General features: G+C 45.8%; 1 protein-coding gene and 1 pseudogene across 2 annotated transcripts in view; both read left to right on the top strand.

Annotated features, from left to right (window-relative positions):
- SEMA6A (semaphorin 6A) overlaps positions 1–7,965 on the top strand; it is a 124,833-nt gene extending 116,868 nt beyond the window's left edge. For both annotated transcript variants that reach the window (XM_069491921.1, XM_069491920.1), the window contains one exon: positions 3,676–7,965. In XM_069491921.1, the coding sequence (XP_069348022.1) occupies positions 3,676–4,874 (1,199 nt within the window). In that variant the 3' untranslated portion in view covers positions 4,875–7,965. The remainder of the gene's footprint in view (positions 1–3,675) is intronic.
- On the top strand, positions 6,351–7,146 carry LOC138398056 (uncharacterized; annotated as a pseudogene).
- Positions 7,966–15,363: the final 7,398 nt, after the last annotated feature.

Genomic DNA, 15,363 nt, shown 5'->3' with positions numbered 1-15,363 from the left:
TTTCATTTTTGAAATAGTTTCACTTACTTTTTGAACAGATAGTGAGCACCGTTATAGATTTCATTTCTTTTCTTTGATGGATGCTACTATTAAGAGTCTTTCTAAGACTGGAGATATAATTTATTTCTGTGCAAGTTGATGGTCACTCCAGGGATGACCCAGCAAGTTTAGAAGTTCATTTAAAAATGTCTCTACAATGTATTGAAGACCCATTCATTCAACAATCATTTATACAGTCACCCAGCTGAAAGCCCTGGGGACGGCAAGGGTTATAAATGCAAATAAAATAAGGTACCTGCCCTCAAGGAGCTGATTGTAGGATTATTACTCCACTGAGAATTGAACTATAATTGGTGTTTTGCTCAACATTTCCCACTTTTGTTGTTTTAATTCTTTCAAAATTCAGGACCTGCAGGCAGTCCTGAAATAAAAATATATATTCCCTATGTTGCTTCAACATCTCATCCCACCTCTTTAGCAGCACAAGGGTTGGAGCTGGAAGCACAGGTCTCCCCTCTCCCCTGGGAGATCAAGTGGAATCCAGTGGAGCAGCCACGACTGTCACTCAGAAGCCCTCTGTGAGCCACTAACCCACCACTTCTCTGTCCTTTAGATTTGTCCAACAAACTATAGCATTTAAGTTCTTTCCTATTCTTTATTTTGTCTGGCTTTGGTTAACCCCACATTACAGGTGAAAACACTGAGGCCCAGAGTTGTTAAGTCACCAACCAGTAAATGGGGCTTCTCTGAGGTCTTCTCCGGTTGCTTGCATGGGGCCTCTCTGGCAAGTCGGGTGTGTTCCGTCCTTCACAACGGCCAGGCCGCAAAGTTGATTGGATCGCCCCTGCCAGCGTGCCTTTGCCTTTTTTCATGATGTAAACAGAAAGCTTTACGTTTTGAAGGCATTTACAGAAATAACTTTTACCTTCTTATCTTCTTCAACTTAACCTCTGATCTGTTTCTAACTTTGGGTGCTTCAGAATTTACACAAGCAGATGAGGGAAGCCCCCTGCATCCCCACGGATGTCTAAAAGATAAAGAGATGCAGAAATATTTTTAAGGGCACTATTTACATAACAAAAGGAGATGAAGGGGAATCTGCCAGAGACACCGTTTCCCTCAAAGGTCAGATCCTGCTTGACTTGTTAACAACCAAAAACCTGAACCCGAATATCACCCACTAAAAAAAGAATTTTTCCCAGTGAAAGAGCAGGTGGTTTCCACGAGTCTAAGATAGCCACGGACCTTCAGACATGAAAGAAGAATGATATTTGGGAGCTAAAAGTAAAGTTAAGAAGCAAAGAATAAACGTGAAAATTTTGCAGTTTTCCCAATGAAATAAATGAATTACTCTAGCTTTACTCTTTCAACTGAGAGGGCAATCTAAATTGGATGGCAAAGCTGACTGTTGATAGCGTCCTACTGTAACTACACATTTACTGGGAAGACACGGTCCCCCTAACTATGGTTGCCTGGCGGGGCTCCATGAACTACTCATTGCCATGAAAAAATTACCAGCACCCCCATCAGAGGGATCTAGCCTGTGTTAGACTCCAACCAAAATCACCAAGTCAATGAGGGAAATTAAACCCATTTTATTCACAGGTGTACATTTTTTGTGCGATTATGTGTAGGCGCTTAAAAACGATATTCAACAGAACCACACACAATCAAAATTGAAGCAAATCAGTTGCTATTTTAGCATAACAACAAGGAAATGCAAATTTAAAGAAGAAACACTTCCTTGGTGAATAGGTAGTAAGACATATTTGAATGCAAGACACCCCATCGTTTTGGGGAGCACTACACATAAAAGGTATGAGCTATAGCCAAATTTCCCTCCTGTTTTGTTTGCTTCTAGTTTCAACTCCTTAAAAGCCCATGAAGATAAATCTGGAAATATTTTTAAAATGTCACATTTGGAATCACTCTGACCATCTTGCACACTCTTTCCTTAGGGTGAATTGCCTCGACTGCCCTTCATTACCAAGTGTCTTTGTTTAATCACGGAATCTTTTGTTTCTTAAGCAATATTTGCTGCTTCTCTTATTCCCACCTGAAGTCACAATCCTTTGTCACAGGACAATCATTTCCACAGCAACCAACTATGATGTCACAATTGAGGGAGGAGGACTGTTTAGAAAGAAAAGGGAGAATGTACTCTTCAGGCTAAGGTTGCTGGGTTTTAAAACCATCACTTCAGTAATCAAAACATTTTAGCAGAAAAACCCCTGTGACAAAGCTGCATTTCTTCAAGGTCTCGGCTGTGACATAAAAACCACTTCAACAGAAGTTTAAGGGTTGCATGCTGTGGGTTTGGGAAGGGGTAGAGATTTTTATTTCATTTCATTCTAATTCTGTGCCACTGATACCTGCCAGTAAAATACATTAAACATATTCCAGAAAGAGTTGATTTAGTAGATGAAAAATGTGTCTCCGGAGACCAGAGAAGGTACATTTTCTGTCTTGCTATGGTTTCCATAATAGGAACAATGTTTACATTTCCTCAGCCCATGCAGTGCTCTAATGTATTCCTGTTCTTTCAGTCTCCAGAGGCAGGAATTGAGGTATTTGAGATTTTATTTTTTAGCTACTGCATCAAGCACTTAAGATCTGACAGTTGTGATGTGTATTCTCACTTGGTATTAAAAAATAAAAGCTTCAGCGTTTGCATCTGATTAGAGCCGCTCAGCTTGGTGGCTGATTAAGCAGGAACAGGGAGAGCAACTTTCTTCAGAAACAGCATCTTGGTTAATGTAGTGTAAGATTATGGACGGGTGTAGTCACATAATTTTTATTAAATTGAAGAGATCAGCTCTGCTGAAGAGTCTCACTGTGACAACAAACTCTAGGCATAATAATGGGACTTGACACTTCTCAAACCTGCTATGGGGCCCCAAATGGTCTTGTTTCTAAATATTCTTTCAGTTCCCGTAAGGAGAGAGCTTCATTCAAATAGTCAACAGATTTACCTGAAATTGAGTGTGCATGGGTTTGTTTGGGTGTTTTTTGTTGTTTGCTTTTTTGTTTTTTGTGGGTTTCTTTGGTAAAGTGATACAAAATCAGCGTAAACATTTCTAGTCTGTGAATTTTAGCTATTTTCTTTCACTGTAAATGAAAATGACACACATTCTCTTCCCTCTAGTTGCTTGAAATGCAAACATACGTTTCTCCAGACAGAGGCCCTGGTGCCCACCAAGAGGTCTTCAGAAAAGACTCCGGCTGGAAGCCTGGAGTGTTGTGTGATTTGTTCATTTAACACGCGTAAAATTGTTGCCTCTTCCTCCAGACTTAAAATACCTTGGTTATCCCAGTTCTATGAGGGGAGGATTGAAAAGAGACGAAGAGGGAAAGTGAGATAAATGACTTTTGAAAGCCAAATCCTGCCATATTCCGTGGAGTGAAGCAGAGTAGAGAGAGAATGTACTGGGGAGAGTAAAAAGCGCTTTTTCAGAACACAAAGAAGGCAGCAAATGAGTCTATTTGCATACTTCAAAGGGGGTGTGTGTGGAGGATTAATTAGTTAATGTTTGACAAGCTGAGCCTTGAAGACAAGTTATGCAGAGGTGCTATTGTCACTTATTACTGTTATTAATTAACAGGGTGAATGCCAAACAAAAATAAGCCTTGTGGTGTGCTTTCGTTCCTTAACACCATATGCAATGTCTGTTGCAGGAGTGATTCGGGAAAGTTACCTCAAAGGCCACGACCAGCTCGTTCCTGTCACCCTGTTGGCCATTGCGGTCATTCTGGCTTTTGTCATGGGGGCCGTCTTCTCGGGCATCATCGTATATTGCGTCTGCGATCACCGGCGCAAAGACGTGGCGGTGGTGCAGCGCAAGGACAAGGAGCTCACGCACTCGCGCCGGGGCTCCATGAGCAGCGTCACCAAGCTCAGCGGCCTCTTTGGGGACCCCCAGTCCAAAGACCCAAAGCCGGAGGCCATCCTCACACCGCTCATGCACAACGGCAAGCTCACCACTCCCGGCAACACGGCCAAGATGCTCATCAAGGCCGACCAGCACCATCTGGACCTGACGGCCTTGCCCACCCCCGAGTCCACCCCAACGCTGCAGCAGAAGCGGAAGCCCAACCGAGGCAGCCGCGAATGGGAGCGGAACCAGAACCTCATCAATGCCTGCACCAAGGACATGCCCCCCATGGGCTCCCCTGTGATCCCCACGGACCTGCCCCTCCGCGCCTCCCCCAGCCACATCCCCAGCGTGGTGGTCCTTCCCATCACGCAGCAGGGCTACCAGCATGAGTACGTGGACCAGCCCAAAATGAGCGAGGTGGCCCAGATGGCGCTGGAGGACCAGGCCGCCACCCTGGAATATAAGACCATCAAGGAGCATCTCAGCAGCAAGAGTCCTAACCACGGGGTGAACCTTGTGGAGAACCTGGATAGCCTGCCCCCCAAAGTCCCGCAGCGGGAGGCCTCCCTGGGCCCTCCGGGAGCCTCCCTGTCTCAGAATGGCCTGAGCAAACGGCTGGAGATGCACCACTCCTCCTCCTACGGGGTTGACTATAAAAGGAGCTACCCCACGAACTCGCTCACGAGAAGCCACCAGGCCACCACTCTCAAAAGAAACAATACTAACTCCTCCAACTCCTCTCACCTCTCCAGAAACCAGAGCTTTGGCAGGGGGGACAACCCGCCCCCCGCCCCGCAGAGGGTGGACTCCATCCAGGTGCACAGCTCCCAGCCGTCCGGCCAGGCCGTGACTGTCCCGAGGCAGCCCAGCCTCAACGCCTACAGCTCACTGACCAGGTCGGGGCTGAAGCGTACGCCCTCCCTAAAGCCGGACGTACCCCCCAAACCTTCCTTTGCTCCCCTTTCCACATCCATGAAGCCTAACGATGCGTGTACATAATCCCAGGGGGAGGGGTCAGGTGTCGAACCAGCAGGCGAGGCGAGGTGCCCGCTCAGCTCGGCAAGGCTCTCAACTGCCTCGAGTACCCACCAGACCAGGATGGCCCGCGGCAGAGCTGAGGACGCCGGGTCCTCCCCTCCGGGACACAGGGGTACTCACGACAATTGGGCCATACGGTTTGGTGAAGGTTTGCAACGGCGGGGACTCACCTCCATCCTCTTCCTTCACTCTCCCCCACACCCCACAGCAGGTCGGACCCACAAAAGACTTCAGTTATCATCACAAACATGAGCCAAAAGCACATACCCACTCCATGCCCCCATTCACACACATACACACACACACACACATACACAAAACACACAACACACACATACAGAGGTCAACAGCAACTGCAACATTTTGTCCATGACTACATGGGGCATTGCCAAACTGGGCTAGTGCTCCAAACTGCAAAACACAGATACATGTTAAAAAGTCATGAAAATTAAAAAAGACAAAAAAAGAATTCATTGATAATTCTAACTCAGACTTTTAACAATGGCAGAAGTTTACTATGCGCAGATACTGTGAAATGCCCACCAGTGTTACAGCTTTCTGTTATATAGCAGCAGACAAAGGCCATGTTGGGCACCTATGTCATAGATTTCTGCTCCTCCTCTCTTTTAATGAAATAACGTGACCGTTAACGCAAGTAACTCTTTATTTATTGTTCACCCCTTTTTTCCTTAAGGAAAGGACTCTTCCACATGTCATTCCTCTGAACAGCTCTTCTGAAAGCCCATCGAAAGTTAAACTATTTAACGTGAAATCCATTAACTGGAATAATTGAGTTTCTTTATTTTTACAATAAATTCACTGAGTAAATAAGTTGGAGCTGGAATTCTGAGCTTTGTGTTTGGACTGTTTGGTCTGTAGCTAAAGGAAAACATTAAGAGGGGAATATTTATGTAAATCTACCAGTTAATTTGCTGGTCAGCTCTCTAGCCTATGACATGCAAAAAATTAATTACTTTAAAAGTCCTTCCAGATCCTAACTTCTAAAGCAAGCAGGAGAGAAGTTTTTAGAATGGCACATTGTGTCCCGTGGGTGCCAACACGGCTTTGTTCGTGGTTTCCACTTTCTGTGAAGGCACCAGCTTGTGATTCGCCATCTCATTTCACCTTGCATGTGAGACAGCAAACAAAATCCACAAACGGTGTGAACTAATTAATACGCTGGCTGCTACCCTGCATAAATTAATGGTTTGATCACACGGGTTTTTCGTGGGGTTACATCTGTGAATAGCCTGTTTTCCACATGTAAATTTGTGCCTTACACCTTGAGTTGTGTACACTTGTAAACTGTCGTTATGATCAACTTTTCCCCCCTTTTGAAATAAATGCAGATATTTATTTAACCCTCCCCTCCCCCCACCCCCGCTCCAGCCCTCCAGAAGATTGGAGTCCAGCAGATGGAAAAAGAACGCAGTGGTGATGGTGGTAGTGCCGCAGCCTGAGAAAGCCGGGTGGCCCCACACCCTCCAATTCACGCTGCCTTCTAGTCGTGCCAACTCGAACCACCCTTCGGCTGTGCTGCCAAGCATGGACCCCAGTGTTGTGGGTGGCAAATCCCCTTTCTTCCTCCAGAGCTCCCTGCTTCCCTTAGATCATTTCAATATGGTGATACCCTCATTAGCCGGCAGAAAAGGGGCAAAGGTCCCAGTCCTCATTCTGCTGTGACCACTGGCAGGAGAACATGCTGTGTGTGGTTGGGCAGGCACCTGGGAGGAGTCTCCAAGCCGTGTGCTCAGCACACGTGCAGTGTACACGAACAAAGGACATGGAAATAGATGCAGGCAGGCTGGTCCCTGCTGTGATTAATGAGTAACTCCAAGTACAAGGCCAACCACAATGGATGCTGCAGAAACTGTTGACTGGGGCAAAAGATTTTTTTTATTTTTATTTTTTTAATTTCTTTACCCTTTTGTTGTTATTGTTTGTAGGGGGTGGGAGAGGGTGGTGTGTGTTTTTCTCCCCTTGGTTTTCATTTGCTCAAGCACACAGAAGAAGGGACTTTTGTTTACTCTATCAAGAACAAAAGAATTGTCAACATACTATAAACCGTGAGAATTGCTGTTGTTGGTTGTTTTTTTTTTAAACAGTTAAACAGTATATTTGGTGGTCTCTTTGTCTCTTTTTATTTCCAATTTGATCTTCCGGGTTTAGTTTTGTCTTTAAAAAAAAATTTTTTTTAAAAAGCCTGACAAGGACAGTTTTGAGTTGGAAGTGAAACAGTGGTATCTCCATAATCAGAGTGGTTCCTTGGAGACCTAGGTATATAGTTGAGAGTGAGTGCCCTGCCCTTTTTCCCAAAAGCCCATTGCAGTTTTGCTATTGTTTAGGGTAGGTTTTTGTTCTTGTTACATTTTTGTTTTGTTTTTTTGTTTTAGTGGAATCAATGTTCACTCCCTATGAACTCTGTCCTCTGAAACCCTGAGCTCTTTTCTAGAAACGGAGATATTGTTTTCCTTCTTGAATTTTCTTGAGAAATGCAGAAGTTGGGAAGATGGTGGGTACATGTCACCGTGTTCCCTTCTCCCCAGCGCTGACTCCCAAGAGTATTGACAGTGCAGCGCCCGCCGTCCACAGGACCACGTGTCTTGTCCCACGTCGGTGGGCACCATCGCCTCTGCTGTGTCGAGAAGACCTGCGTCAAAACTTACGTCCCAAATCTGTACACCCCACGACCCATCACCTGCGGTGTCAACCCCAAAATGCTCACTGTATTGAGCCGGTCTTCTGCATTGAAGTATCTCCCCCTTTTATTGTCCCCACTGTGTGTGGGGGGAGGGTCCATAAACCTGAGTGTGCCTTTGCTTTCCACCCTTGCTAGACACTGGTAGATGCAACAAACTCAGATTTATATTTGTTGTAAAGTTGTAAAAATATTGTGATGTCACCGATTCTCTTCCATTTCCACATCCCCTAACATCTGATTCACGACTTAATGTATGTTTTAAAAAAGGAAAAAAAAAAAAAAGAAAAGAAAAACAGCAAGGAAAAGGCTCTTTATTACTTAAAAGTAATAAAACCAGACTGTTCTACATTATCTTTTGTGTCCTGAATGCTTTTATTTACCTCTTAATTTTTCGTTTTTTTTAGCTGCTCTCCTCCGAGCCCTCCCCCTGACCATTCTGGGTCATGATTCTCTCCTTCCTCCATCTCTCTCTGGTTTCCAAAGCATAGATAACCATGTAGTTAGATGTATTTGTTTGCAATATCCACACCCTGCCACCCCCACCCAAATTATTGGTGTCTTTCTCTGCTTGCACCCAGCCCGGAGCAGGATCGCAGCAGAAGCCACTGATAATTAAAAGGCAGAGCACGAATTGGCTCCCTCTACTCATTTTATGCATTTTCTTTTTATGGGCTTGTTCATCATCAAACATTTATGGTAGGCTTGATAGTTTAAGAGATCAAGGCTAGGATTTTAGTATGTAGGGTCCACTAAAAATAGATCCTTGCACAGATGTGACTTCAGCCTTTTTACATATTAATCAGGTGGAGGGTGCTGGATTTTATTCCTTGTTAGCATTTATCTCCCATAACCCAGGGACACGGCTGGAGGCATATTGGGATGCAGCACTTGATTTTTGTTTTGCAGAATAGCACTATGAAATGCCTAGATCAGGTTTTCCCCACTGGGGTATTTTTTAAAAAGTTATTTAAATAAGTGCTCAGCTATGCTATTTTACTTTTGACCTTCTGGAATAATTTTTTTCATGTTTTAGGTCAGTATGAGTGTGGGAAGCTGCAGGCTGAGGCCTCAGTTCACACCCATAGTGGTTTCTTGGCCTAGCCCAGTTACCTTTGATAAGTCATTTCCAATTGTGCCAGGCACTGTTAGTGTTGTTCCTGCCTCCATTCAGAGGTGGAAGCAAAGTCCTGAGGAAGCTTCCCAGGGATTGGGTCAAAGGCAATGTTTGAGCTGGTTCGTTGGTATAGAATGAGATCTGTGGACAATTAGCCCGGGCAGAGGGGACAATTTCTGCAAAGGCACCAAATGTGCTGTTTGGGAAACAAAAGGCTCAGCATGCCTTGGGCAGGGTCTGTGAGAGATCTGGCAGGGCAAGCGTGGGAAAGGGGGTGGGGACAGACATGGAGGGACCTGGTCCCCATGTGCTAGGATTTTGGTGACAGGCAGCGGAGTGCTCCCCTGCTTTATTTACACAAGTGTTTGTGCTTTAGAAATCTACCTGGCAGTAACCTGGGAACTGGATTGGTCCAGGGAGAAGCTGCAGGCCCACCAGGCAGCAGGCCAAATGGTGCCAAGTGGGTAGGAGCAACACAAGTGAAAGTCCCACATCCAATTGCAGATTCTTTAGGGCACAGTTGAAATCAGCTCTAGGATTGGCCCCTCTTTTGCCAGACAGAAGAGCCTCCATCTTATGTGACTGACAGGTTTGGCCTGCCCAAGTGTACCCAAATGTCTTCCCGTAGAACGGAGAGAATGGCCAACAGCTAGTCTGACCCTTTCATTTTAAAAAATGGGGCGAGCTGAAGTCTACTGAGTGAAGGGATTTGCTCGTGACCCAAAGCTAGTGGCAGAGCAGCCATTCTGAAGACAAATCCACTGACTCTTACCCCCATTCATTCAGATCATTAGAACAACACTAGCTAGAAAGACTCAAGACCCCCGACCCAGACAGCATCTCCCTCTCCCTCAGTCCTTTCTCACAGGAAGCCCCTCATTCATACACACCCACCCTTCCCCAGCTGGGCACCCCAGATTCCTGCATTTGAGTAGAGATGAGCAGGTAGGCAGAATCTTGGATCCCATGAGTTTGAAGCAAACGATCCCTGCAGTGCAAACTGATACTGAGTCTGGTGGCTTTTGATGCAGTCAGCTTTGTTCTGGTCTGGTGAAGAGGTGACAGAGGCTGAGCAGGTGTGGCCAGTATTGCACCTGCGGCCCCAGGGATGGCCCTGCTCAGACACAGAAATTGCCTCAGACAACACATATTTTTAATTGTTATGTTTGTTTGTTTGCTTGGCTTGATTGTTACAAGGCTGGAGATTTCTGCAGAGTGTTTTTAGACTGTTGTCCCTAAGGACTAGCTGTCCCGATACAGCCACCAGGCCAGGTGTTTCATGGGGCCAGAGCTGACACCTTGGACATATTTTCCTTAAGTGCTATATCTGATAAACACAAACTGGCCTCATTGTTCAGTCTTGTAATTTGGCAGAAGTCAAACAAGATGCCCCAGAACCACAGTGCCTAGGTTTTGCTACCTGAACAAAAGCTCTTTCAACCAAAGTCCTTCAGCAAGTGGAAGTGTCAGAAAGCCATCTCCAGTTTCAGACAGTGGTACATTTTGCTTGAGGGAAAGGGGTGAGGGGAATTTAAAAGAAGCCTTTAGTAACAAAATAACATGATTAAGGGCATAATCCCTTTCCTGGCTGGGCACGGTGACAGCTGGGTGCTTAGACTGAGTAACCCTTAGAAACCTACATCTCACGCTTGTCTTAAAACCAGGTGGTGACGTGTCTCTTCTACAGAAATGGGAAGGAAGGGCTCACATTTATTGATTGGGACTGCCAGACAGATGGGGATCTTCAATATTCCATTTAGAGTATTGTGTATCCTTAGCTCTAACCCCCCCGGGATGCTTGGAGGTAGGGGGCGGTTGACCTCAACAGAGGGTTAGGGCTGAACTGATGTGCATTAAATGCGGCTGGGCAGGAAAATGTGCAGATGTCTGTCCCTCTAGTAAATGGAAATGAAATTTGAGCAAATCAAGAAGGGCAGCTGAGTGGCAAGGGGAGGGGTTTCCCATCCCCCTCTGCAAACACATCCACACACACGTGTGCACACACAAATGCTATCACGGGGCTTTTTCCCCTTAATGTCTATAACCAAAAATGTCACAGAGGTCAGAACCCATGCCTGCCAAGGGTGGCCTCTTTGGGAGGGCTTCATCCCTTTTCCTGGTAAAATAAGGGCTCCACCTAAGCGATCCTTGGTCAGAAGTGAGCTGCCATCACCTACAGTTTCAGACATGGGAACCAGAATGTTTGCAGAGGAGCCTGGACACGACACGGGTCCCTGACAACTGGCTGGGTGGCTAACAATTTTTATTCTTCCTAATCACCTTCAGATAGAAGACTCTCTTGAGAATCATTAGCATCATTTCCAGAGCAAGGCATCAGTTCTGCTAAAGGGCTGCAGTAATGGTCCCAGTAAGGGAAAGCTAATGAAGGGGAAAAGTAGGTAACCATGAAATCAGAAGCATTTTTCATTGACGGTTTTCAGCAAAAAGGAAAAAAAAAAAAAAAAAAACAGATGAGGGTGACATTGGACAAAATATCAAATGCCAGGACGCCAACACAAGAGAAATTCAAGCAGGATTCCCAGGAGTTTCCTAGGATGAGAGAGAGGATGAAAAACCAATCGGGGAGCTGATCGCTCTCTTTCTTCCTGTGTATCATGACAGCTGCCCTTACCACGTGGTGGGGGGTGACTCACCAAACTTAGCATCAGTTCTCTGGTGTGAATACTGAACATTATGCTCATCTAGTCCCATGTCAATGCAAAAGTGTGAATTTCAATAATATGGCTATAGTTTATTTAATTAAAAATGAAAAGTGAAATGGTACCCCTCAGAGAGGGATGAGGCTTCCAATTGTCAATAATAATGGCATTTTGCACTTGTAGCGTTTCCCAATTGGCAGACGTAATCTCGTCCATTATGCTGCTGGAGCCTCATAACGGCCTAGGGAGGTGGGCAGCACGTATGTAATTAGCCCCATTTTACAGAAATTAGAGTTTGGAGAGAAGAGTTTGGAGAGTTTATTGAGCACCGATCGACATAAAAATGTAGTCATGTTTCGAAAACCTGCGTGTTGACATCATCCCCTCAGCTCTCTTGGGGGCACCTCGGGTTACACAATTACTCCGCTTCACTGAAGGGGAAGCGCCTCCTACAGCATTTCCCAGGAGGGATGGTTACAACAATAAAGTCCCCAAAATAAAGGCGAGGTGCACACGTTCTATTTTGAGGGCATTGTGCTCTGATATTTTTCCATCATTAAAGAACACATCTCTTCCTTCCTGCGTCTGCAGAGCCCTGATGCCAGCGGTGTTATTAGGGGCTGTCAACAAAGCAGGAAAAGAGGGATCTGAAGCCAAATTCTGTGACCTCGCTTCTTGAGGAGCACCCTGCCACTTCAGGGGCTGTGACACAGACTGCCTCAGTGGAAGAAAAGGATGAAAGGCTCAGCTTTTGCAGCTGCTTCATCCTGCTCAAGCCACAGAGATCACAAAAGAAATTTAAGAAGCTTGCAAGAACCCAGGATGAATTCGGAGCAGGGAAGAAGAAATATCCTAGACCTAGAAGGGTGAAGAATTCGCCCAGCCTTCTCTTCACAGAAGACACAGGTAAAGTCAGTGTGAAAGCAAGAGACAGTGAGAAATACCACTGTTGCCTTTTCATGTCGGCCCGAAGGCCTCATCGGCATTATGAGTGCCAATTGAACAATCTGACTTCACCCCTCATGTCAGTGGTTGGATGATTTGGTTGAGTGCCTAGAAAAATCTTCCGGCAGGAGACAAGACAGAGATCACCCCCAGCTAGGGACAGGTCCTCCTCCTCCACATCACGGCCCCATCTTCCACGTTGCCACTGCCACAGAGTCACCCTCCTGGAGCTAATGAGCTGAGAATGCATGTGGTGTGGGAGGGCACTGCCATCCTCTGTGGAGTGGGCACCCAGCCTCCCTCCTGCCCTGGGGCCAGCGTGGCCTGGCCAGTCACCAGGCAGGGCTCCAACATGGCACTCTGCAGAAGCCAGCATCGTCCACTCGCCCCTGTGGCAGAGGACCTCAAACAGAGTCCACTCAGAGGGAGAAGAAAATGGATGTTCTCCTTAGAACCCCACTGTTCTCCTTGTGTGTGGTTGTTGCTGGGGTTTTTGGTTTGTTTGAAGACAACTGAAGCCCTGTTCCTGGTCCACAAGGCCTTTTCTCAGTGTACAAATGTGTTTCTTAGTAAATAGGAAGGCTTGGTTGCAATCAACTGTAGTAGCTCTGGGATAAAATATGTATGTAATTTCAACTGCCTTGTAACGAATGCTATTTGCTTAATTACGTACTCAATAAAGGTAACAACTCTGGAAACAATTAACTTTCCCTGATCTAAAGGGTCAGAGTCCTTAGCCAGTTAACTTTGGAGGAAAGTTATATTTTCCTAGGTGTGGATTCCAAATGCTATAGTGGTTCTGAAGACCTTCGTCCTCCTTTCCTGGGGCCAAGATTATCTGTGTGTGCGTGTGTGTGTATGAACAAAATTGTCTGTTAAAGGTTGACGTAGGTGTTGGCTGATTTGAATTCTTATTGGTGTTTAATTTTATTTAAGAACCAAAGATTTATTCCCCTCTGTCTCCAAGGTGAAGAGGAGGCCTGTGATCACATTTCATGCTTGGGGAGAAAAGATAATGTGTTAGACTTATATGTATGAATAGAAACAGGTAAATAGTCATATTTCCTTCTGACTTTGTAATTTAAACAGTGTAAGTCAGTAGGGAAGGGCTGTAATTGGAGCCAAAGTAAGTGAGGTGAAAATTACTAGGTGTTGGAGCATCTGCATCTCATTTTAATTAGGTGACTGTAATAGCAAGATCAAAAACTTTTCCTCGTCACTCAATCTGTCGGGCTTTCTAATTGAGAAACCAAAGGGAGTGTTTAGTCTGCAGGAAAGAGTGACCCAAAATGATCCTCTCTAATTACCTGGCCAGAGCAGCGGACAGATCCGGGCTCAGGGACAGAGCGTGGCTCTGGGAGTTGGTGTTGTGAGGACAAGGTGAGGCAAGACCAGTGCCACAAAGGCCAGCCCCTAAAGGCTCTTACGGACAGTCGTTCCTAATTCAGCAGCTTGGAGTTTTCCCTTCTCACGAGGCAGAGCAGCTTAGAAGGGCGAGCATCACATTGTGAGTCTGTGGTCTGCGCTGGCCCCACCATTTGTCGGTCACCATTCGGGGCCGTCATTCAAACTCTTGGCAGCTCATTTTCCCCATCTGCAAAATGGACTTAATGATGCTTGTCCTGTCTACCTCACAGGACTGTGTAAAAGTCAAATGAGGTGAATGTTTCACTGGTGCTTGCAAAACATGATACCCCACTACATCCTTCTTGTCCAACACAGTGTTGGAAATGAGAACCCAGCCCTCTAAATCTTTAAATTAAATGATTTTGAGTCCCCATCCTGCTGATAACAAAAATATCTCTTTTTGCTCTTCCCTAAATATTCCTTATCTGTCAACAAAAGCAGACAGATGGACCTGGTTAAACAAAAGCCCTGCTTGTCCTGATAGAGTTCTGGCTCCTTTTTCACAGATGAGGCCATCTCAGCCACCTGATGCCCCCACTGAGACTGGGGGGGACTCCAGACATGGTACTGCTGTCCTCCTTGCCCATTCCTAGACAGGTGGTCTGGGGAGAACTGGTCGTGTCCTCACCGGGTTCTGCCTCCCCTGCCACCTGCTCTTCCTGGCTCCTTGGCCCCAACTCTTGCCTCCAGGCAGGACTTGCTGGCCTCAAGAATGAGGCCCACGTGCACTGCAGGGAACACAATGGAACTTACTCACTGCCTTCCATCCGTGAGTCTTATACTCGCGGACACTAGTACATGATACATGGTGGCCTTGGCGTGCCTATATGCTTGGTGACATGCTTTTTGAGCTGATACATTCACATCCATTTTCCCCAAGCACATCTGCAGTGCTGTCCCATCTGGGCCCAAAGTGTTTCCATTCTTAGCTACAGATGGCCTGGATAAAAGTGTCACTTACTCATTCCCAAGCCTATCCCTATCACCTATCCCAAGAGTTTGTGACATTCCTTTCAAAGGAAAATCTCTACTTTGTTTCAACTAGAAACCGTTATACCAAATATGTGATTATACATCTCATGGTGCTGAAAGATCTAGTTCAACACCCTCCTCTTGGAGAAGAATAAATCAAGACATGAGAGGTTGCTCAAAATTGCACCGCTCATTTGTGGTAGATCTAGGGGCAAAAAGCAGGTGTTCCAATTCCTAATTCATTGCCCGAGACTATACCCTATTAAGGTATTGACTTAACTTCTGAAAAAAAGTCATCTCAGAACATGGAGGCGGAAAAAAAGATAGAAATTAATTTCGTTCTCATGCCACAACCCAGAAGCACATGGTCCAAAATCGGCGGGATAGCTCTTTCATCTTCAGTGCCTGGCTTCCATCATCAGATTCAAGAAGCTCTTCTAATTGTGCCAGTGTCTTAGTCAGTAGGAAGGACCAAAGAGGGAGTCTGTGCAAAAGCATGCCCTGTCACTTTTGAGGGCTAATCTCCGTGGTTGCACAGAACATTAGCTCACATCCCACAGGCAGAAACATAACCCAGGGCTACAGTGAGCAGCAAGGGAGACTGGAGAAATGCATACTTCAAGGACTTGTGTTCTGCTAAAACTCAGGAGT

This window comes from Eulemur rufifrons, chromosome 17, assembly GCF_041146395.1.
Source record: "Eulemur rufifrons isolate Redbay chromosome 17, OSU_ERuf_1, whole genome shotgun sequence".
Classification (NCBI taxonomy): domain Eukaryota; kingdom Metazoa; phylum Chordata; class Mammalia; order Primates; family Lemuridae; genus Eulemur; species Eulemur rufifrons.
This window is presented reverse-complemented; position numbering and strand designations above follow the sequence as displayed.